Genomic DNA, 23,046 nt, shown 5'->3' with positions numbered 1-23,046 from the left:
TGTCAGATAAGCTTTTTCTGGTCTCATCCCTCCTTACCTCTGTAGCCACTCCCTTGTCCCCTCCCTACCATAACATTACTGCCACCACTTCCTCTGCATCAGGCATTTTTCTGGGCATGTCACATTATTTCACAGGCTTTCCCCTTTCTTTTTACTCTTCAGTTATTGTACATGTTTCTTTCCTTTGGATAAGGAAGGACATAAGGTAGGATAACAAAACTAACAGTAAGTAGTGCTGCATCATCATCACCATCAATAGTAATTATAACTCCTTGAGTAGTTACTATGTCAGACATTTTGTAATGTACATATATTCTCTCTAATTCCCACAACGCTCCTCAAGGTAAGTACTGTCATAAAAATTTAACAAATCACAAAACTGGGGTGCAAAGTTGTTACTTCTTTGTGTTTGGCCACAGAGAAGGGGTGGCAGAACCAAAATTTCAGATCCACGTCTTGCCAGCCTCAAAGTCAATGAACTTATTGTCTTGCTACATCATGTCACCTGCTAACCTCAACTCATTAAGTGACATTAATTCACAGTGTAATCGACCCGTTCCCCACTGACTTCAACACACAACAGAGTACACACACCACATTTTATGTTCCAGATAAAAACCAAACTTGCTAGGAAGGCCTAGGAATTGGTAAAGAATACAGATCCCATTCTCTGCCTGAATTTTACTCAACTGGCAAAATATCAAGATAAAATCTTGTAGGAAATATTTTCTAGGTGTTGATCTTTGGTGTCAATTACGCTTCCCCAAGGACACTTGATTTGAGTTTACATTTATACTTTTAAAAATGAAATGCTCTAGCAGAGTGCCACTCAAAGTACAGTTTTCCCACAAAAAGATAAACTGGGACTGGGTCAAGCAACTGGTATAGCAACTTCACACTGCCGTGACATCCAAATGTGTATTCAATGGGGCCATTTCACTGAATGAGATACAGACTAGCTCAAGCATGGCTGAACTTGTGCAGTGAGTCACGTGATATGAGTGTGCACTCCTCAGTTTTGATAAGACCACCTGAAAGTCCGTGACATACTGGATGTTTAAAAAAAGAATTGTCCTTCATCAGTTGAAGAAACACTGCTCTAAAACTGACAGTCTCTTTGTAGAACTTGAAAGCAAAATATAAACTAAGCTCTTCCACCAAAATGAATCTTTGACAAACAATATGTGTGTAAACATATAAATATATGGGCACACAGGCATGCACACACACAGATGCAAACTCATAGGTAACATAGGTCCTGGTTACATAAGCTTCGATTTATAAGAAGGCATAAGGACTCTGCTGGAGTGATGCAAAGGATCAAGACTTTGTCAGAAGGAGAGTCTTTCAGAGTATTTTTAGGTCACTTTATTAGTACCATGGAGAGTATGGACTTTAAAAACTCACTATCTATTTTATATGAGAGTCCTGAATGTTTTGGATCTCTTTCTAGCAAAACTGCAGCTCCTAAGAGACATACAGAGGTAATCAGACTTCTGTGCTTAAAAAAGAAATATTGGCAATGTCTGAAAAAGAGTTGACACGTTTTTAGATGCCTTTACTTTGTGTGCAAAAAAAACTATCTTCTGCAGACCCAGCTACATAAAATGGTCCACATCCAGCACTTTTCTTACAGCTGCAGGTGTAACCTTAACGTTCCTCTTATTTAAATCCAGTAAACTACCCCAATTTTGGCAGCTCTTTACAATTGTAAACCAGTCTAAGCCTGAAAGAGAATCCTTTTGAGTTTCCTTCTGAAATAAGCCTTGGAAGATGCAATTCAGAAACATCTATGCATTTAGGTTCCTCAATTAGAAGCTTTAAATCAAGTTATTTGAACAAGAAGAATATTATAAAAGGATATCCCATTAAAATGCCATAAATTCGGGTTCTAAGATTACATTTCTGTTTTACAAATGGGGACGATCAATTGATCTTAACTGAAGTTAAAAGAGCCGATTATTTTTCTTTTCTCTTTTATAAGCAGGATAGAAGTGAAGGAAGACCATTCATAACAGCCTTAATGTCTTATGCCTTCTATTTTGCTAATCTGAGTAAATCTCCCGTGCTAACTTTGTCAGCTAGGGAATAAAGAATGTCATTTGAGATTCCGTAGCTTAATTATGCTGATAAAGCAGTTTGATAAATCATGCTACGAGTAATGGATATTCCTTGGAGAACAGTGAACTAGGAGCCATAAAGTGTGTGCTCTGGACTTGGTTCCTTATCTTCCACCTATATGTCAGTATGAATAAGTCAAAGCAAGTTTTGTGCCTCAGCCTGCTCAAGTTAAGACAGAAAGAAGGAAACTGTGGCCCTATCTACTCATATGGCAGCATTATTTTCCAAATCAAAATCAGGAGCCTACTCAAGTGGATGGCAGGACAGAAGAACTGAAACTGACAGAAAATTCACATGCCAGCTATATACCTAATTTATAGCTGTGTAAGGATTACATACAGTTATTTTCAAAAGGTCTTTGCACACTGTAAAGTCCTACAAAGATGGAAGTACAATAACTACTCATTCAATGCTCTTCTTATTCATATCTTCCAGGCTGGTGGCCACAAAGGAGGCCTGGAGAGTTGGGCACAGCGTGCCAGGCTGAGCCAAACCCAGCCAGAAGTTCAATTAAACCCAGACATTTAGACATGGAAGGTTGCTGCCCAACTTGGTAAGTCAGAAATCTGAGACTGAGGGAAAGCAAAGGACCAGCTCAAGGTCACAGCCAAGCGGGGATCTGAATTGAGATATTCTTTCCAGCTCAAGGTGCTATGGTATAAAATCTAAAGACAGAAGATTTAATCCTTAATGATACTTAAAGAAATAGAGACAAGAGAAGGAATATACAAAATATTGAGTAGCTTGAGTAGGTTGAGTACAGTTGAGTTTATAAAATATGCTGAGATAATCATTAGGACATGCTCCTTGTGCAGAAGGAATTCAATCAGAGTTCTACTCGCCAGAGCATCCTCAGGAGGGAATACTTACTGGAATGGAGAAAGCCTACCAAAAGAGAGAGAATACACTAACTTCATTTCTCTTCCTCTTGGTAATCTGAGGAAAGAGCTGTAAGATTTGTATGACAGTGTTTCTATGTGCAGAATGTGTGTGCGTGCTCAGCCATGTCCCACTCTCTGTGACTCCACGGACTGTAGCCCGCCAGGCTCCTCTGTCCATGGAATGCTCCAGGCAAGAGTGTTGGAGTGGGTTGCCAATTCCTTCTCCAGGGGATCATCCTGATCCAGGGATCAAACCCCCATCTCTTGCATCTCCTGCACTGGCAGATGGATTCTTTACCACAGAGCCACCTGGGAATCAACTCTATATGAGCAGCTACAATTGTTTATTAATGACAATACTGATGCATGTTGAAAAACCTCTTAGCCTTTTGACTCTCTTCACTAGGGCTGCTGAAGAATCACACTGGCCTGAGATCCATCAGACCCTAGAACTGAGTCCTCACTCAAATGCTCTGAAGTTCTTCTCAGGCATTAGGGGCCACATGCTGATGAACTGCCTTCACATCACAAGGGTTTTTAAGACCACTTTTTCTAAGAATTCCTAAAATAGTTATAAGTCTATTTTTGAAAACAGAGATTCTGCATCATTTGGTTGAATATCATGCAAAGTGGGCTCCAGACTTGGGGCAACAGCTAAGAGGGGCTAGGTTTAGAGAATGCCAGACCCACAGAAAAAGAAGGCAACCAATTCCCCTAGAATTGGTTTTTTTCCCTTAGAAAAAAACTGGTGGTGAAAGAACTTCAAAAAAGGAAAAGGCAATTGGGTTAAGAAATGTCAGATCATCCGCCACATCTAGATTTTAGTAAATGGCTGCAAATTAAATCGGTTAACTTTCTGAAGCTTCCTGATTCTTTCTTAACATTATCCTGTTTTTTTTTAAACCTATGTCTCCTTTACAAACTGCTATTCCTGTGCTGCACTGCTGGTATGCCCCATGTAAACACCTCATACTGTAGGGCAGAAAGAAGCCAGGGAAGGGACCACATAAAGATTTGATTGTATTTACAATTAATATACTCTCAATAAGACAGACTAAGAAATATATTTTGAAAGTATTTTTATTCTGTGTCTGTTAGGGATGGAATGCTTTCTTTAAAAATATGTTTACTTAACATTTCAGTGATGAACTTAAGAACCTAGACATAAATTGTGAGAAAATGACAGGCTTTTCATCATAGAGAGGCACTTTACATAAATCAATATTGTATTAGTATTTCAAAATAAATTCCAGAGCATATTACTACCTAACATCTACTGATTTTTAAAAATGTCTTTTGGAGCCTTAAAGAGCTTTAGGTTTTAAATCACCAAGATAACCGTTTGGAACAACACTCTTGCCATTCCATTTGTAAAGATGCTAGTGGAAACCTGAAATTCACCTCATGAATGGAACATATTATTATGTCTAAGAAATGTAGAAGAATATGCCTCTCAACAGCAAATAGAGGACCCAGCAGGTATATTTCCAGAGAGCCTCCCTACTAGAGGGTGGCAGCTCGCCCTCACTTTGCCTGTAAGACAGGAATAGGTGACAGGATCTTCTTCCTATTGGTTGTTTGCCAAGAATGTGCATTTTTAAAAATAGGGGTGTTTAAACTTTTAGAAATCCATGTATCTGCAAAATCAGCCAAAGGTACTTCTTGAAAATTATAATCACAACAAGTTTTGGAAACAACGTGACCCACTCAGCCCAAAGCAAGAGAAAAACAAAATTCTTCAACATTTTGGTCCAATACCCTCATTCTAAGGATAAGGATAATAAGGCCATGCCAAAAAAAAAGGCAAATTTTGTTTTTTAATATACCACTCACCCCACCACATTCAGGGTAGTCAGAGAAATATACTGAAAGAAAACTGCTTTTTGAGTTGTTCTTACTGATTTCTTTGTGCAAACAAAACAATGCTTTTGCCAAACCGTTAATGTTGCGTATAAAAATTTTTGGAGCCATTCCAATGCTCCACTTCCTAATGATTGTCAGGTCACCACTGTGAACATTTAAAGTATTTTACTATACCTTGTGTTGTGTTTGTGTGGGAACCTGACAATTTCTTCCTTCACAACTTGGAATTTGTTAAACATGTACACAGTTTAAACCAAGGGGAAAACACAGTATTTTTAACCTTTGATGAAAACTCACTCAAAAAAGCCATTTTAGATCTGTTGAGAATAACCTGAAAATAATTCTTTCACTTTTGTTAATAATAAGCTAGGCTTATCTTCTTTACTACTCAATTTTCTAAGTCAACTTTTTATGAATGGATATATCTAGAGACTAACAACACATGAGATGATCTCTTTGTGTTTAAATTTATCTGATAAAATTTATGGGGAATCAGGACTTAAATTTTGTCTATGTATGTATGATGTGGGGGAAGGTGTATATGTGACTATTGCTGCTTGTCTGTTACAGGTTCTCACTGGTTAATGAATTAGAGCCCTAGGGACTCTAAGGAAAGGGATAGATAGTACAGATGAAGAAAACTTTCTTGTTAAATATCGTATTGTAAATAGTATACACTTACTGTGGAAGGTCAGAAAAGAAGAATGAAAAAGAAAATTACCTAAGAATTCTACTAAGTAGAGATCTGCAAGATTAACATTTTGAGCAATCCCATAGCCTTCCATCAGTTAATGCTCTGGTGCTATTTTTGCCTGGAGAAGGAAATGACAACCCACTCCAGTATTCTTGCCTGGGAAATTCCATGGACAAAGGAACCTGGTAAGCTACAGTCCATGGGGTCGCAAAGAGACACGACTGGGTGACAAAACAACAACAAGGGTAGTTAAGGGTACTTAATCTTATAGGTTATTTCAGGGATGTAGACACCCAACAAACTACTAAGTCAATCACTCTATGTGTACCTGGCAACAGTGAAAGGAAGAGTGTCCACTGTCCAGGAATCCACCATACTATTTCTAGAAATGGAATGGTTTGTTCCAGAAATACCATTCAAATAACTGTCTATCCATAGGTAAAACTGTCAACCCTACCTGTAGCAGGTGCATGGTAACCTACAAGGACATACTTTCATAAGTTAATAAAATAAATGAGGTCAATGCAAACACTAACAGAAGACCTGGGGTGGATCCCAGGGTAGAGTACAGTGTTAGTCCCTCAGTCGTGTCTGACTCTTTGTGACACCATGGACTGTAGCCTACCAGGCTCCTCTTTCCATGCGGGTTTTCCAGGCAAGAATACTGGAATGGGTTGCCATGCTCTCCTCCAAGGATCTCCCCAACCCGGGGATGGAATCCAGGTCTCCCATATTGCAGACAGATTCTTTATCGCTGAGCCTGGAGCATGGTTTATCTGTACCTGACTTCACCACCCTGTGAAAGAAGGCTGTTGACACCCTTTACCAGGCACAATGGTTGCTGACATCCATTTCCATGTGCAGCACACACAGAAGGCTCTCAATAAATGGAAGATGCTATGTAACGTGTTACCATTTGAATAAAAGCCTGGGAAATATGTGATTGTAACAAAAATATTGAAAATGTAAGTTTTGAAAGCTGAAAATCAAATTTCAACACTTAGTTCATTTCCAAGATGTTTGTTGTTAGGAGGGCAAAACACAAAATTTCAAAAATGGGGGGAATGAATGGTGGTGGAATTGACCACATATTTATGATGGCACCATTTTATTCCATGTAGATGAACTCAATTAAGTTGATTTCATCAAAGAATAAGTCTGTTAACAAATGAACTCTAAATTTCCCTGCAACTGTAAAATAACATTATCTTCCAAAGTCAGGTGATTTGCCTAGGGTTACTAACCATGCCAGATTACCAGCTTGAATGATCAAGCTACTGAGACAACTTTAGAAATATGGTGATAAAAAGCATATTTAATTCTGATTGAAGATGCAAACACCTCTTCACTGAGAGTTCATAATTAGCTCTATATCAACCATGTTTGTGAATTCTCATTGCAGAGTACTTCAAAGTAAGCTGGTAGAGTGTACAATGCAATGAAATGGAAAGATGGCTGAGGTACATTTCCTTTAGGTGAATAAAAAATGATTACAAAAAGAATGATTAAACTTTTATAAAAATGTATGTATAGAGAGAAATTTTTGAGGATACCTGCTAGATGGTTAAACATTAGTTAGCTAAGAGGTGGGTAACAGATGATTTATCTGTTCTTTTTTTGGTAGCTTATTTATATTTTTTAAACATTTAAAAATTTGAACAAGTATTGATTCTATAATAATTATAATTTTTCATCTTTTTGTGCATATGGAATTTTAGTTCCCCGAGCAAGGATCAAACTCATGCCCCTTGCAGTGGTAGCTCAGAGTCAATCCCTGAACCACCAGGGAAGTCCCTCTCATTCTTAAATAAAAGTAAATTAAAATTTTATAACTAAAGATCACTGTGATTAGAACAGGAAAAATTACAAGCGGGTTGAGCCCCTGTAAACCAGAGGTTATAATCAGTAGGTCCAGTTTGAATAAGCTCTTTACTGAAAGATGTCTAGTTTGTCTTGAAAAATCCAGTCTTGAGAGCACTGAGCTAGGATGACCAGCTCCCTCAGCACAGCCACTGTCTACTTCAGATGAATTCTCATTCTCTCATTTACCAAAACAAAAGCATTCAAGTTTTCCACCTGTGGTCTTAACAATCCAGCATAAAAGCCAGAAACCTTCTGCAGGGGCTGAAAATGCAGCACTTGAAGAGAAGATTAGTTGATCCTGATTTTCCTTCTGTTTTTAAAAGTGTGTGTGTGTGCATACGTGCCTGTACATACACACACAGACACAAATACACACACTCTTACTGTGAGACTAGGCTGACATATTACTTGTATTGAGTATCTCTGGCTAGTAGAATTTTAAGTGACTTTTCTTTCACACACTTTGGCTTTTTTTCCCAGATTTTGTAGAAGGAACTTCTATCATTTATATTTTTCTTTATGTTCAATCTTTTATTTTATATCGGAGGATAGTTGATTAATAAGATTGAGTTCGTTTCAGGTGTACAGCAGAGTGATTCAGCTATACATATAACTATATATTATTTTAGGTTACTACAGAATATTGAGCAGAGTTCCCTGTGCTACATCGTAGGTCCTTATTGGAAAAGTTTAGGAAAACAATCAGGGCAGGGGAGACGCTAATATGTCCTATCCCTGTCTTCATGTGTGCATGTTCAGTCGCTCAGTCGTGTCTGACTTTCTGCGAGCCTATGAACTGTAGACCATCAGGCTCCTCAGTCCATGGGATTTCCCAGGCAAGAAAACTGGAGTGGGTTGCCATTTCCTCCTCCAGGGGATTTTTCCCAACCCAGGGATCGAACTCATGGCTCCCACACTGGCAGGCAGATTCTTTACCACTGAGTCACCTGGGAAGCCCCCACGCCCTGTCTTCATAGCTGGAATTCATTAACCAAAGGGAACCAATGGCAGAAGGGCAGTAGGAGCTACACACAGGTACATGGCTACATACACGTCAAAAATATATGTCTGAGTATCCTGATTCCCATGGGTTTTCTCACAAAACTTAAAACCCAAAGAGTTCACCTCGTGCATTTCAGTCTGTAAATATATCTACTCACAAAAAAGTCTTTAAAAATGTTTAGTAGTAGAGAAGGCACGGCGATTTTTAATTAAAACAACAACTAGTTACAATGTGAGGGGATTCAGTTCAGATTATTCCTGAGGGATCAAAAATGGCAGAGACTGGACTTTCATCAAGCATTAAAAAGACTGTTTCACCCTTATTTGGAGGCTGTGCATCTGTTCAAAAAATTCCAAGTTATGGGAAGGGTGGGTGCTGCCAGGCTCTCACACAAACACAAAACAAGCCATCTAGACAAATCATTGAAATGTACATGCTAATAACCTGATGCGCTTAGGATTATGAGCACTGGAGTGACTGCAGAAAATTCCTTGACACAACATTCATGGTTTGGCAAAAGTGTTTTCTTGGTTTCACAAGGAAGAAATCAATCAGAACAACTTGAAACAGTTTTCTTCCTTTGGGGGAAAAAACTGCCATCCATTGCAAGTACTTTTTCCCCATCCTTTTAAGCAACAACAACAAAAAAACTAGTAAGGCCTTTTAACCTGCTCAGATACACTGAATTTTCAGGAATGAATGAAATCCTAAAACTTATTTTTAACCAATCTCGGAAAAAAAGAAAGCTAATAGTCAATTTTGAATAGAAAGGTGCTGCTGTTTTTCACTTCTTAAAAGAATAGTGATATATTTAGATAACAAATGGCTTGCACACTACAAACTACTTTATCCTATGAGTCATCTGTCATTTCATCTGGAGGAAAGATGGCCATGTCCTTACCTAAAGACTGGTAGAGCTCTGTCATTTTAGGATGGTCCCAGCAAGTTGTTTGGGTCTCGTGGCTAAAACATAAAACACAAAGAGAGACTTTAGAATTTAGAATGAGTGATAGAGAAAAAGAGAGACCAAAAAAAAAAAAAAAAAAAAGCACAAAATGCTTTTTGATCATTTGGCTTCATGACTTCAAAGGACTTCCATCCTGTACTGACAAATGTTTATTTTACAACAGAAAGGCCCCTACCTTTGCTTTCAATGGGAAAAGCAATATGATCATGATTTTGTAACCAGCATTTGTTTATTTTTTGCACCCACATGTCGGGTGCACTTCTGTTATCAGAAAAGGGCCTGGATATGTAATCAATAAGTGAAAATCAGGGTTTCTTCAGCCATCCAACTCGGAACATACTGAAAGGACACAGACAAGGGTTATTTAACTCTGTCAAAGAGATACTGGACATTAATTTCAGAAATCAGTCGCCTCGCTTCTCACTTGCTCTCACTGCCCCTGACATGTTTCCCTTACTTTCTTCTCCGTATCCAGATCTCATCTCCATGATGATGCCAGCTTAGGGTTTATCCATTGCCCGACTCACAGATCATATCTTCCCTCTTCCCATTATTTTAGAATATATTTTTGACTCAGCGCTCACTACGCCACTGCACCTTTGCCTATGTTTACTTGGGCCTGAATGAAGCATTCACAGTTCCCTTCCATTTCTTGAAGTTTAGGTAAATGTGGTTGCCAGCTATCAGCTCCTGCTGCAAAAAGAACAGAACACCTTTGTTCCGCATTCGATTCCGGGAATAAACCTAGGAGAGATAACTACATATACTTTTCCTTTACTTTGGACCATCTACATAAATCACCACAGCATCATATTTCCAGTTTTGGGGGATTACCTGACTGGCCTTTGATGCAGTAAAATACAGTAAAATGCAGTAAAATGCAGCCTATTCATCATCTTTCAGGGAAAAGGGTGGGGGGCAGATGGAGAGAGGAGAAATGGCTTAAATGTGGACACTTGAAGGGGAGCAGAAAACACAGAGGCTGCACACAGAAAGAGGAGCTTGCGGAGGCCAACAAAGTCAAGTGTAGGTGTTAAATCTTAGGATTAGACTCTGCCTCTGTGGCATACTAGCTGTGAAATGGGGGGCTGCCCCGCTCACCTAGGGGTGTTACAGGATGAATTAGTAGAGGTCAGTGACTGATACCTTCTGGCACTCAATATGTGGTCATTTTTGTTATTATGTGGTGCCCCCAAGTTGTTGTTGATTTAGTCGCTCAGTTGTGTCCGACTCTTGTGACCCCCATGGACTGTAGCTTGCCAGGCTCCTCTGTTCACAGGATTTCCCAAATTACTGCCCCTTGAAAGCAAAGCTTTCATTAGTTGATTATGATAGAGGTGAGGATCCAACTGTGGTAAGTCAGCCACACCTGAAGACCTTTCATTGGGGCAAAAGCAATGCTCAATATGTACTGCCTCTGTTTTACAGAAGATATGCAAAACGAGAAACATTTACTGTGGTCTGCTAAATATAACACAATCACAAATGACACAAAGATGTATGGCAGTTCCCCAAGCTGTACAACTTCAGAGACCAGCCCTCTGATATTTCCCAATCAGTAACTGAACGGTGAAGGCCAGTGAAAGAAATCTACAAGAAAGGGTTCCTTGCTGAAGGGCTGCTTCAGTCTCTTCCACACCTGTCCGTTTCTGTTAGAGTTTTCCACAGAGGCAATCTGCATGTGAGGAGTAGACAGGGGCTTCTCAGCCGAGCGAATGTAGCAGAGCAGAGTTCAAGTCTTGCAGAGCAAGAAAAAAGATACAGCGCATGCTGTAGGGAGTTTTAGAAAGCCCCATGTCCACAATGGTTTATGATCTGTAGAAGGGGTGGGAGGGACGGGTACTTTATATGCACAGCACAAGAAGGCTGCAGCTTGCAGCTTCATAGAGAAAAAAAGTGTTGCTTATTCTCAAGCATTTTTTTTAAAGCTCCGAACGAGACCATGTACCAATTCTGTACACAAGTACCCAGCAAGGAAAGATTACCTGCTATGAAGCCCACCCTGCATTTAGGCCTCTGCCATTTCCTATGGCCATCATATGTGAGCCCCAGGGAGAGAGGGAGGGAGAAGAGGGGGAAAGCACGTGTGTCCACACGTACAGGCTCTTATTACACACGCTGTGTAATTATAACACACCATCTCCACCACGTGTGGGAGGACTGGAGCAGCTTCAATCGATGGGCAGAAAAACATCTGTCTGAGCTGATAAACCTGACCTGACAGAGACAGAGAGAACCAGTCTGAAAAGCCACCATCTGTAATGGACGTTAAATTGGGGGAACACGGGCAAGAAGTAACTTGTATCAAATGCAATTCCCAAAGAAAAGAGAAACCTGCCTCCAAGGAACAGGAGAAGAGACTGAATGGGAGCTTCAGGGAGCTCCCTCCCTCCAAAGATTTTATGACTGTTGATACATTTACACCTCTACTTTTTAAAAAATATTTATTTATTTGGCTGCACTGGGTCTTAGTTGTGGCATGTGAGATCTAGTTCCCTGCATGCGTGTTAAGTTGCTTCAGTCATGTCTGACTCTTTGCGACCCCATGGACTGTAGCCCGCCAGACTCCTCTGTTTATGCAATTTCCCAAGCGAGAATACTGCGTGGGTTGCCATGCCCTCCTCCAGGGGATCTTCCCGACCCAGGGGTTGAACCCGGGTCTCCTGAGGCTCCTGCATTGCAGGTGGAGTCTTCACCACTGAGCCACCAGGGAAGCCCCACTTATTCCAGTGATTAAAAATTATGAAAGGGATTTTAGAAATGATCATTTAATCCACCCATCTACAGCGAAATTGAAATGTCCTTTACTGGAAGAAGGAAAACATTCTAAGCCTCCACTTCCATACTCCATTCCTGAGCTACCAGATACTAGTTAGTCCTACCTAGGTACTCATTCTCTCTCCCAATTACTTGTGATTCTGGGGGATCTGAATAATCTACATCAATGAACTCTAACCAGTCCAAAAGCCAATCTTCATTTACCATTTTTGTCTTCCTCTCCAACACACAAACCTTTTATCTTGAAGCAATGCAAAGTATCTAGAGAAACAGATCTATATTTCACCTTTGCCGAAGTTAGCTTCACTTCAATTACAACCCAGCAGTAAGTGAAAGAAGTGAGCACAAGTGCAAAGAAGAAAAGAATAAAGCGTGGGACTAATCCTCCCAACTAGAAAAATAATCTTTTAATCATTTAATGCTAAAAATGACTGGCAACATAGCTGTAACGACTTCGGCTTTGGGAGTAACTATATGGAGAACCAAATACACATTTCACTGTGCGTGGGTATTTTTGATGAATCCAAGGCCTGGTGAGACATATTTAACCTTCTAAACAGATAGGAAAGATGAGTATGAACAGGATGAAACGGTAAACACAAACTTGCCTAAGTCCTATCTACATTCTACCTTATAGGACAAATCAATTATTGGTCTCTGATCAATACTGGTTTTTACAGCTATATTTCTGACTCTGTGCCTATCTTCAAAAACAGGAGAGGATCCTCAGTAACTCCATGAGAAGCAGCTCAGGTTCTCCATGAGAAGCAGCTCAGGTTCACCTGGAATATACAGACAATATAGAAAAATATGCTGTGCTGGGGAGGTGGTGGTGGACGGATGGTAGTACTGCTTTTTTAGCAACTGTCTTTTCTGCACTTCACTTTTCACATCATTAACGCATTCCCCATATACCATGTCCAACTCGAAAGGCAATTCTGAATCCTGCTCACAAGTTAATGGTTGTATCTTTGTTCAGCCTTCCTGAAAACAGTGATGTTCCACATGGATCAAAATTCTATACACGCATTCACAGAGACCAGCCTCATAAATAATCCTTAAAATGCCCTTTAAATCTTTAAAAAAATGTTACTGATTTTGGCCATGCTGGTTCCAAAACCTGGCATCAGATATGCCTCTCTGAACAGCCTTCAAACTCTGATCTCCTCCCTCCACCCCTTTTTAATGTGTACAAGCTACCATAATCTCTCTTTTCCCTTTTATTTTGGGCCATGATAAGAACGTAAAACAAATTAAAATACACAATCACTGGATGTGACAAAAGACCCCGGCAACACCTACGTGTCAATAATAAGAAATTAAAACATTACTCCACTGAGCACAGGACTGACCTAATTTCCTACCACACAATTTAAATTTTCTCTCACCTTCTTTAGTTTCAAGTAGCGTGTAAGGTTATTATAACCATCTCAGAGCTGTTCCTACTGTCAGTGCTGGAATATCAGACTTACTGGAATTGCTTTTATAGTTTCTTTAAAAACAAATACTAAACACTTAGAAAAAGTAACAAAATTCCACTGTTCTCCCCAGGAAAATGGCAGTTGCCTAATTAAACTAAGATTTCTTCTGCCACCACTGTTATTTGGTACTGAAAATAATTCCAAACAGTTGCCCTTTTAAAAAATATCTTTCCACTATTTCCCAGGGAGGAAAGTGATCCCTATGCAGCGATATAAAGGTAGCGTTCTCTTGCGATTTGCAGAGGATTAGAGTTTGGCTTCATATATAATCTGAAGCCCATTGATCCACACACACAAAATCACTTCCCTTTAATCTGGGGATCAGACTCTTTTTCTAGAGAAACCTTGGCATTTGCATGCTGAATGCTGAACTTGGCTGCCACTGCTGGAAGACTCGAAGGGTGGGAATGGGAAAATATATTTAAAAGTTTCTGCTACTGTGGGTAGGGAGTTTAGGGGGGTGGGTGTCAGTGTAAACCTCAGATATCCTATTCTAGTCCCCATTTCTTGTTCCCTGTGATTGTTAACATTTTATTCTCTTCGGCTCAAGCCAGGGCAAAGATGATTGCCTCCGTGACTGTTCCAGCTGTTACTCCTCCTCCATTCTGTTTGCTTTTCAGGGCTTAACTCCCACCCACCTCAACTTCAGCCAAAGCAATTTCACTTCAGGGTCGTGTCCAATCCAAGATCAAACAATGATGACTGAAACCAATTCCACGGTGATCAAGGGTCAGAAACCTTTCATATAGCCATGTTGTTTCATTTGCTCTTCTGCTTTTCCAAGAGGAACTGGATTCTCCAAAGAGGGGATTTGGGATAAGGAAATAAAAAATCTAGACAAAAAAGAAAGGGTGATGGGGGGTGACAGGGAGAGGCCACAAGGATAAAGAAGCCAAGAGACCAAGAACAGCTTGTTGGCCGCATAGGTTTATTTCACTTAAAGACTTCGGTTCATCACTTACACTGGATGCATTTTTTTTTCCACGTTAAAGTATTTTATAATTAATAATATATCTCTCTTGGGCAACCAAACCCTTTCAATTCAAGCTTCAAACTTAACTTCAAATTGAACGGAGATAAACAGCGTCCTGCCCTATTCATTGTCATGATTTGACCAAGAATGACAAACTTTGCTTAAAGACCAGCACAGACACCTGGAGAAACGCGAGAAGGACACCCAGAAATGACTCCACGTTCAATCCCAGAGGGCAAAGAAAAAAAAAAACAAAACACCCTGAATCCTCTATGTCAAATCCTTGACTTTTAGGCTCTCCTTGCCTTTTCTTTCTCTCCTGATTTCTCCAAGTCTTGGGGCATGGGACGAACACAGTAGAAAATGCAACGAGGGAAATGTCAGTTGGAATCCTCGGAAGAAATCAGGCAGAAAGTTGACCTTTTGGCACTTGCAGCGCAATGGAAGGTAGAGCCTGGCGCGCCCCTTCCTTCTGCGAGGTCTGGAGATGGTTTAGGAAGCCTGGCTGGCTTGCGTCCACACAGATAGCCCGGAAAGGAGCAAAAAGCTCCCGCAGCTCCAATCCCCGCGTGGGGAACGTTCTGTCCCCTCTGGGTACTGTGAGACATCAGCCTTTTCTCTCCGGAGCCCGTCCCAAAGTCGGGGGAAGGGGCTCCCAGCGAGCCAGGGGGGAGCCCCGGGAGCGCACCTGCTGCAGCGCTGCGGGGACTCACGGGGGGACCTTGCCCTGATGGCCGGCCGTCTGGAGCCCGGGATCGAGCCGTCACGCGAGTCCAAGTTTTGGCCCCCTCTGCTAGCACCCTGCTCGCGCCACAAGTGCACGGACTGCGGCGATCTGAGGGCGGCGCGGTGCACTTACCCTTTGAGCTGTTCCCTCATGGCTGCTAGGGCTCCGCGGTTGGGGGAGCGCGTGAGCGGAGGAGTGAGCTTCCCAGAGCCGCCGGGCTCCCCGAAAGTCGAGCGCCGCCGTCGCCGTCGTCGCCGCCGCCGCCCAGGCTCGAAGCTGAAAGCACTGCGGAGGAGCCGGCGCGGGCTAGCAGGCGGGCGGGCGGCGCGCGGGAGGGGGCGCTGCAGGCAGACGGGGCGGGGCTGGGCCGGGCTCCGCCCCTACCTAGCGCCCTGGGAACCCGGACTCCGGGAGACCCGGCAGTCGGGGCTTTCAAAACCGAAAGGAAAAAGAGAAAAGCGAAAGAAAGATGGAGCAGGAGATTTAAGGTAGTGCCGGGAACCTGGAAGCCACACATTGCCCTACCTGCACCCCCTTAAATCCTCCAGCGAGACAACTTGTTGCCTAAATAAATGACCTAGGTGCAAATGACCTCATCGCAGATAATTAAGTGTGTGGGCTCAAGAGTTTGCTTTTTAAAGAGTGAAAGAGAAAAAATTCACGAGCATAATTCTTCCTCCCCCTGCCCCAATCAAAGATTAAACTGATGGAGCTGTAAGGACATGAAATTCTAGTTTCGCTTATCCTGGGCTAAATAGGTTTTAAGGAAGCATTTGTCTGTGTATTTGTGACAGCAGTGGTTCTCATCCTGTAGTCCCAGGACCAGCAGCATCGCCTGGGAACTTAGAAATGAAAATTCCCTGGGCTCCAGCCCAGAGAGAGCTACTGAATCAGATACTCCGAGCACAGTGAACTTTGAGAACCAGTGGTATAGACTCTTTAAATAAAAACCACCACCAATGGTGTGGTATGGTGTGGTCTTGTAGTATTCTTCAGAGAAATCTAAAAGGAAACCATTTCCAATGGAAGGTTCTATTGGAAAAGTTACAGGGCCTGGTAGTTCAAATACTTCTAATTGCAGAGTTTGCAATATGACGACACAGGTTAACTATGCAAAATTGTGACAAGCTTCGAAATATTCCGAAGAGAAGAAAGCCTTCATGAGCACAAGAATTTTTCTCAACCTTCACATAATATCTTTGATTAAAGAGTCCAAAGGGTATTTTCAGATAAACTTCTTTAGTGGTTTCATTGTCCCTGTTTGTCCATTTATTTTGTTGGCCTGCTTTTCTTTTTATCGTCTTTCAGCCATTTCATTTTCACTCTCTGTTCTGGTTGATTCATTCTTCTTCAGCTTACAGTTTAAAGGGTTCCCCTTTTTCCTTTTAAATGTCCTCTCTCTCAACATTTCCCCCTCACTCCTTCTAGGCCAGAATGTTTGAGCTGAAAGGATTCTAGCTGTCAATCTCCTTTTCCTATCTGCTACATCGCAGCAAAAGAGGCAAAAATAATGTGCATGAACCAAAGGTAAAGGGAGTGTGAAGTTTCTTCATTACCCTTGACAAACCACATACAAATGTAAACTTTATAGGGAATACACCGTGCACGCAGGTCTGATTGGTGTTGCTATTTTAAAACAAACAGAGCACTTCTTGGGGCTTCCCAGGTGGCTCAGTGCTAAAGAATCCATCTGCCAACGCAGGCACCGCAGGAACTGCAGGTTCGATCCCTAGGTCGGGCAGATTCCCTGGAGGAGGAAATGGCAACCCACTCCAGTATTCTTGTCTGGAGAATTCCATGGACAGAGGAGCCTGGTGGGCTACAGTCCATGGGTCACAAAGAGTCAGACACAACTGAGCACACACACAGGTACTTCTTGCATTGTACCTGATACACTGAGACATTATTGCTATCTTTTAGTTATTTTGAGCTAGTGATTTGTGGACTCGGCTGCTATTAAAGTCTGAGAAGCAGAGGGCACACCAGGACTGGCTTTGCGTGAGGCTGTCCCTTGGTCTCACTGGAGATTCTAGGTCTGCCCCTATCTTTGGGGAAAAGGGATTCCTGTTCTGTGATAATGAAGTGGTGTGGTGGCCTTTGCAGTTAATCAGTGATGTCACCTCTGTGTCAATGTAGCAAGTGAATGACTTAAATATTGTTTATATGTATTCCAATGAAAAGATGCAAACCTTCCAGCTTGGACATTTGTAAATATTGGAAACATTGTCTTTCTCTTCCTTTCTAGTTTGTTTGTTTTACACTTTTAAATTACCTGCTTGAGATTCGGGGATTCTGCTATGTTTCTCTTAAATCAATGCTCAAGTCTACTTTCTCAGTGTCCAGCTAGAAAACTACTCAAAACAATTCATTGGGGAAAAAAGGGAAAATTAGAAATTACTATTCAAATTTTCTCTTACATTTGACAGATGGCAATCCTCAAAAATATATCTTTAGGTTCTTTTTTAGACTGGTGTTATAGGCCCTTTGAAGGCTTCTTCCCAAATCTCGATGTTTTCAAAACTAAATATAGAAAGCATTATTAAGAAATGAAAAGGTCATCACAGCAACTGTTTTGTTATTTATTTCAGTTAGAATATCAATTTTGCTTATTAGGGAAAGCCATTAAGAAAAGAATATAATTTATATATTTTCATTTCATATATCAGTTATATAGTGATGCCATGTATGATAAAACATTAATTGCTTGCTTGTAGTAGCTCTCCTCTTTCTCCTCATTATTACTGTTCTGATGTGAACCACAGACCATAAAGCAACTGAAGTTTAAATCCTGCCTTTAAAACCTACCACAAGCTGCTGGTCCCTCGTACCATGGCTGGAATGTGGCCGTGCAAAGATTGGAACGAGGGAGTCTGGCTTCAAGGCCCATGTAATTGGCTACTCTGTCAGGTTGCCGTGCAGAAAAGTGGCTTCTCCTACTGTGGAGGAAGATCTGTATGTTTTCTTCTGTGCTCATGAGCGATCCCACTGCTGGCTGGCAGCAGAGGAGAGTCAATTTGCTAGAAACAGAGGTAAGGAAGGAACTAAATAGATAAGGTCTAGGAAGGCCACCTAGTACATTTTTCCATACACCAAACTTGTCTTTGAACCACTTAAACGTTGTTGGTACTTAGAAAAAGGAGGACCTCTCTGATCAAAGGGACTATACTGGGTATCTCCCCATTCTCTCTTCCAGCTCTGTTCTATGCCCTTTTCCACCCTGCTCTATGGCCCAGGGGGTTGGACCTCTGTGGATGGCATCAATCAGGCTCTCTTGCCCTTTGGCTTTCTTTCACTTTCAGCCAATGGGAAGCAGTGATGAAAGGCCTATAGCAGGAGATGAAAGGGTAGGAGGAGAGAGATGTCGGGGTATTTATTCCCCAACCTCCCTCCTGTTGTTCTTGAGCCTGCCAGTGGCTGAGTTTCTTTATGGGGCCATGAGTCTCGCTGTGTAGTCATTTCTACAGCATCAGCATGCTCCAAGTACCTTAAACCATTCCCTCCTCTCACCCTTGTTCTTTCTCCTACAGTGCTCAGGCTTTAGTAAATAGTCTTTCGCCACACTTTCTTCAAGTCCCACTTTTGAGTGTATGATCTGTTTTTTCTCCCAGGACCCAGATCAAATAGGGACCCACCCAGTCAAAGTCACCCTCTGGGGTACTTGGCTGGTTGCTGAGTAGGGACCACTGATTAAGGAGAAAGTCAACTCCACCAGTTGGAGCTGAAAAGGAGATTAGACTTGGTCACTGGATAGATATTTCTAGAAGCCTCCTCTGTAGGCCCCAAAGGAGATTCTGGCCTACTGGGGATAAAAGCAAGTCAGTAATTATAAATGGTGATCACAGCAAGAAACAGACAAGAAACAGATGATTCTTTCTCAGGGCTTTAGGGCTCTCCTCGATCTCTGGGAGAATGTCAAGGTAGGGATTAGAGAGGTGGGCACATCGGGAAGGGCCTGGTGTGCTGATCCAAAGTTTGACCTGCATGCTAAAAGGTACAGGTGAGCTTTATAAGGAAGGAATTTAAGCATGAGTGTGGCTCTGTCAGATTCGTCTTTCAGAAAAATCACTCTGGCAATGGTGCAGGGCTGGATCAGAAGAGTCTGGAATTAGGACACTGGATACAAGTTGACTGCAGCATGAGGAGGATCTGAACAATGACAGCGGCAGAGAGAGTGGGGAAATAACACAGCAGTGTTCAAACTACAGGAGCCTTGACTGATTGGATGTATACATGGGCTAGAAGGAAGATCTAGGGCCATGGTCCTCAGGCCTGGCTGCCACTGGAATCACGTGTGGAATGCTAAAAAATTCAGATGCCTGGGTCTTACCACCCTGAGGTTGTGATTTAATTGGCCTTGGGCACTGGGACTTTTAAGGCTCTTCAGGTGATTCTGACATGCAGCCAAGGTGGAGGATGACTAGAGGATTATTGTTCTAGAGTGACTCCCAAGATTGGGTGAGTAACACTCACCAAGCCAGCACTTTCAGCCAGAGGGGGACAGATTTAGGCAGAAGAGGGTCAGGGAGAGATGATGAGTTCAGTCTTGAGCCTGATGACTCAGAGGTGGCGGTGTGATGTGAAAGGCAGGTGGACACCCGAGTCTGGAACTCAGAGGGAAGATGGCAGGAATAGAGCTATCCTTTGGACATGGTAGTAATGCATGGTGTGGGTTTGGATGATTCCGTTTAGGTGTATATGTGTGTGTGTGTGTGTGTCTGTCTGTCTGTCTGTCTCTGTGTGTATGTGTGAAGATTCAAGGGTGGAGGCTAGGCTGTTCCTATCTTCTACCAATACACCCCTTTTCTTCTGAGCTGCTTACGGTTTCAATGTTAGCCTGACTTTACCAGGGTGAAATGAGGATCAGCAAGGGAAAGGAAATGACAGGGAATGGGCTGCAGTGGGGACTTGCCTGGGTATGGCCCTAAAGGACTTCACCACCTGCTAGGGTCCAGCTTCCTTCTGGCTGCATGAGTCTGCATCCAAATTGCATTTTGTTCCTTCACTAATCTTAAGTATGAGTGCATGCTAAATCACTTCAGTCATGTCCCTGACTCTTTGCTACCCCATGGACTGTAGCCTGCCAGGCTCCTCTGTCCATGGGATTCTCCAGGCAAGAATACTGCAGTGGGTTGCCGTGCCCTCCTCCAGGGGATCTTCCCAACCCAAGGATCGAACCCACCTCTCTTAAAGTCTCTTGCATTGGCATGTTCTTTAACACTAGCACTACTTGGGAAGCTCAATCTTAAGTATATAACCTGTACCATTTTATAAAAATTAATTTGGAATATAGGTATTGCTTCAATTAAGCCTAACACACAGTTTATAGTAAAATTTCAACATTTGGCTATCTATCCAGTAAACACATAAGGATCTCATGTTTCTCTTTGCACAGTACAAGTATTAGCCATGAACAGTGAATCAGACATCTAACAAATCCTTCCAGTGATGGTGAGTCACTGTTAGGGCAAATACCATGGTGTGCTAATTAAAATATGTGTAAAAATCCCTTTCGATCAATCTGAAACCCTGCATCTTGGGGATATCAGCATACCCAGTCAGTTCGCATTAACTGGTAAATGAAGGGACCACCACATTCAGACACAGCGTACTTCACACCCACACAAAAGCCTATTTTTCCAGGCTCTTCCCCTGCAGGGAGGCAGAGTAAGCCAGACTGAGCAAAGTTCTCTGAGCCAGCTACCATGTGAACCAGAGATTTCAGCACACAGGCTCCAGAGGAAGTCACACTGGGCTTCTCTCTCATACAGTATTCTTCTAATAAGATTTTTCAAAGCTTCACCGAGCCACCTATATCAGACTGAACATCTAGAAAAGATGTGAAGTTTAGCATCTTCACTAAAATCAAGCCACACTCCATTAACCTCACAGGCCCAGCAGTTCCTCCCTGGCAAAGAATTCTGCTGTGTACCTATTAGCCTGCCAACTACGGAGCTACCCCGGTGTAGGGAGCACACCACCTCCAGCTCAACAGCTCAACGTGGATGCTGGTTAAGGTGGTTCAGGCAGATCTGCATTTCTGGTCCACCTTAAGGACAGCTCACTGTAACTATTAGTCTGCCTTTCCCAAATGGCAGTGTCAAATAACAGGAATTTCAAAACTAGGCAGAAATTCTGACACTCTGCAAAATCTGCCTTCCTCTTCAGCTACAAATAAGGCTTTGTATTCGATTAGACTCACAGCAGGTGAAAACCCCAATTAGTGAATTCATTCTGGGGCCTCTTCCTACCTTCCTCCCACACACTACCCTAACCCAAAAAAAAAAAAAAAAAGGAAGTCTTTTCTCAAATCACAAGTAGATTAACTCTTTGGTCTACCCAATCAAACTGTTCACCACATGAAGAATTTTCCTAGGAAAGCGGGAGGCTGTTTAAAGATGTACCTTTTGTGACTTCATAATGGGGGTTACAGAAAATCCCATTTTGCCAGATTTTATTGTTTTCTTCCAATCCATAAATACTCTCAGGTTTTCTGATCAATCTAGAAATTACAGTTTTTCTTTCTACCTGAATACTCACAAAGCCAATATTATCTAAAGCATGATTAATGGACAGTCTGCTACAAGAGAGAATTATTTTTAAGTTATGTTCTTATTTTGGTATAGTTGAGGAGAGAGAAAAATATTAAATTTTAGTTTAAACACTATGCTTTGGCCTTAGGAAGCACACAAAGTCTATATTTCATACTTTGCAAATATTTATTTGTCAAAGGAAATTCATCACTGGACTGGGTTAGAGATTTGGTTTGAACGTTCAAAAAAAAAAATAAAGCAAGAACAGCTTGAGTTTTTAGAGTGATTTACTTATACTTTGTCAGTTGCTTCTGTGGCAATAATTCAGAACCCAGTTTTATTTATGAGCATATGATTAAAAAAGAGCAGCTTTGTCTTTTTTTAATTGTTTTAGTCCTGTCACTTTTCTTGAAACAAGTCGTAGGACTTATTATCCACAAGAAAATACTGAACATACATCAGATAGTAAGGCAGCTTTTAGAGGTAGTCATCTGTTACTGTCGGAGGTTCATTTCATTTTGAGGCTTTTTAATTAAAATGCGAAATTCTACATACATTCCTGCCTAAATTACCCCCTTCTGAAATAGTCGAACTTCATTAAAAAAAAAAAAAAGTTAAATCCTAATGTAACCATTTTTAATACTTCTGACTTGGTTCTTGAGATCCTAAGAGTGGGGTTAGGGTAGTAAACAAAGGAATTACCAGTCAATTAAGTGAACAAGGAAGTCCTCTTAAGTTGAAACAGATAAGGAAAATTAAATATTCAAATGCTACCCTATGAAGACACTATGGGTTTTTTTTTCCCTTTGAGATGAATATCTACCAGAATCAAAAGCAGCTTCTTAATCTTCAGCCAGCATAGCTCCACATTCTAGCAGAAGCATTAACCAGAGCAAGGCAGAGCTCTAGACCAATTCTGCCCCTAGAGGCCAATCACTTAACCCTTTGAGACCAGTTACTTAACACCTCTGGAGCTCTGGTGGTAAAATTCAGACACTATTGCAGGAGGCCAGAGTACAGGTCAAATCACACATTGACTATGAAAGCAATTGGATGGCTGGAGGATACTCTGTTCATGCCAAGTAGCCGGTTGGGTAGGTATATTTCCTGAAGTGAAAGTGCTCAATCGTGTCCGACTCTTTGCAACCTCATGAACTGTAGCCCG

General features: G+C 41.6%; 1 protein-coding gene across 1 annotated transcript in view; it reads right to left on the bottom strand.

Annotated features, from left to right (window-relative positions):
• The window catches only part of DMD (dystrophin), a 2,235,978-nt gene that overhangs the window by 138,641 nt on the left and 2,074,291 nt on the right, over positions 1–23,046 (bottom strand). Inside the window, exon 63 of the mRNA XM_052663429.1 lies at positions 9,327–9,388. Within this exon, the coding sequence (XP_052519389.1) occupies positions 9,327–9,388 (62 nt within the window). The remainder of the gene's footprint in view (positions 1–9,326; positions 9,389–23,046) is intronic.

This window comes from Budorcas taxicolor, chromosome X, assembly GCF_023091745.1.
Source record: "Budorcas taxicolor isolate Tak-1 chromosome X, Takin1.1, whole genome shotgun sequence".
In the NCBI taxonomy this organism is placed as follows: domain Eukaryota; kingdom Metazoa; phylum Chordata; class Mammalia; order Artiodactyla; family Bovidae; genus Budorcas; species Budorcas taxicolor.
Note: the sequence above shows the minus strand (reverse complement) of the source record. Positions and strands in the feature narration are given on the sequence as shown.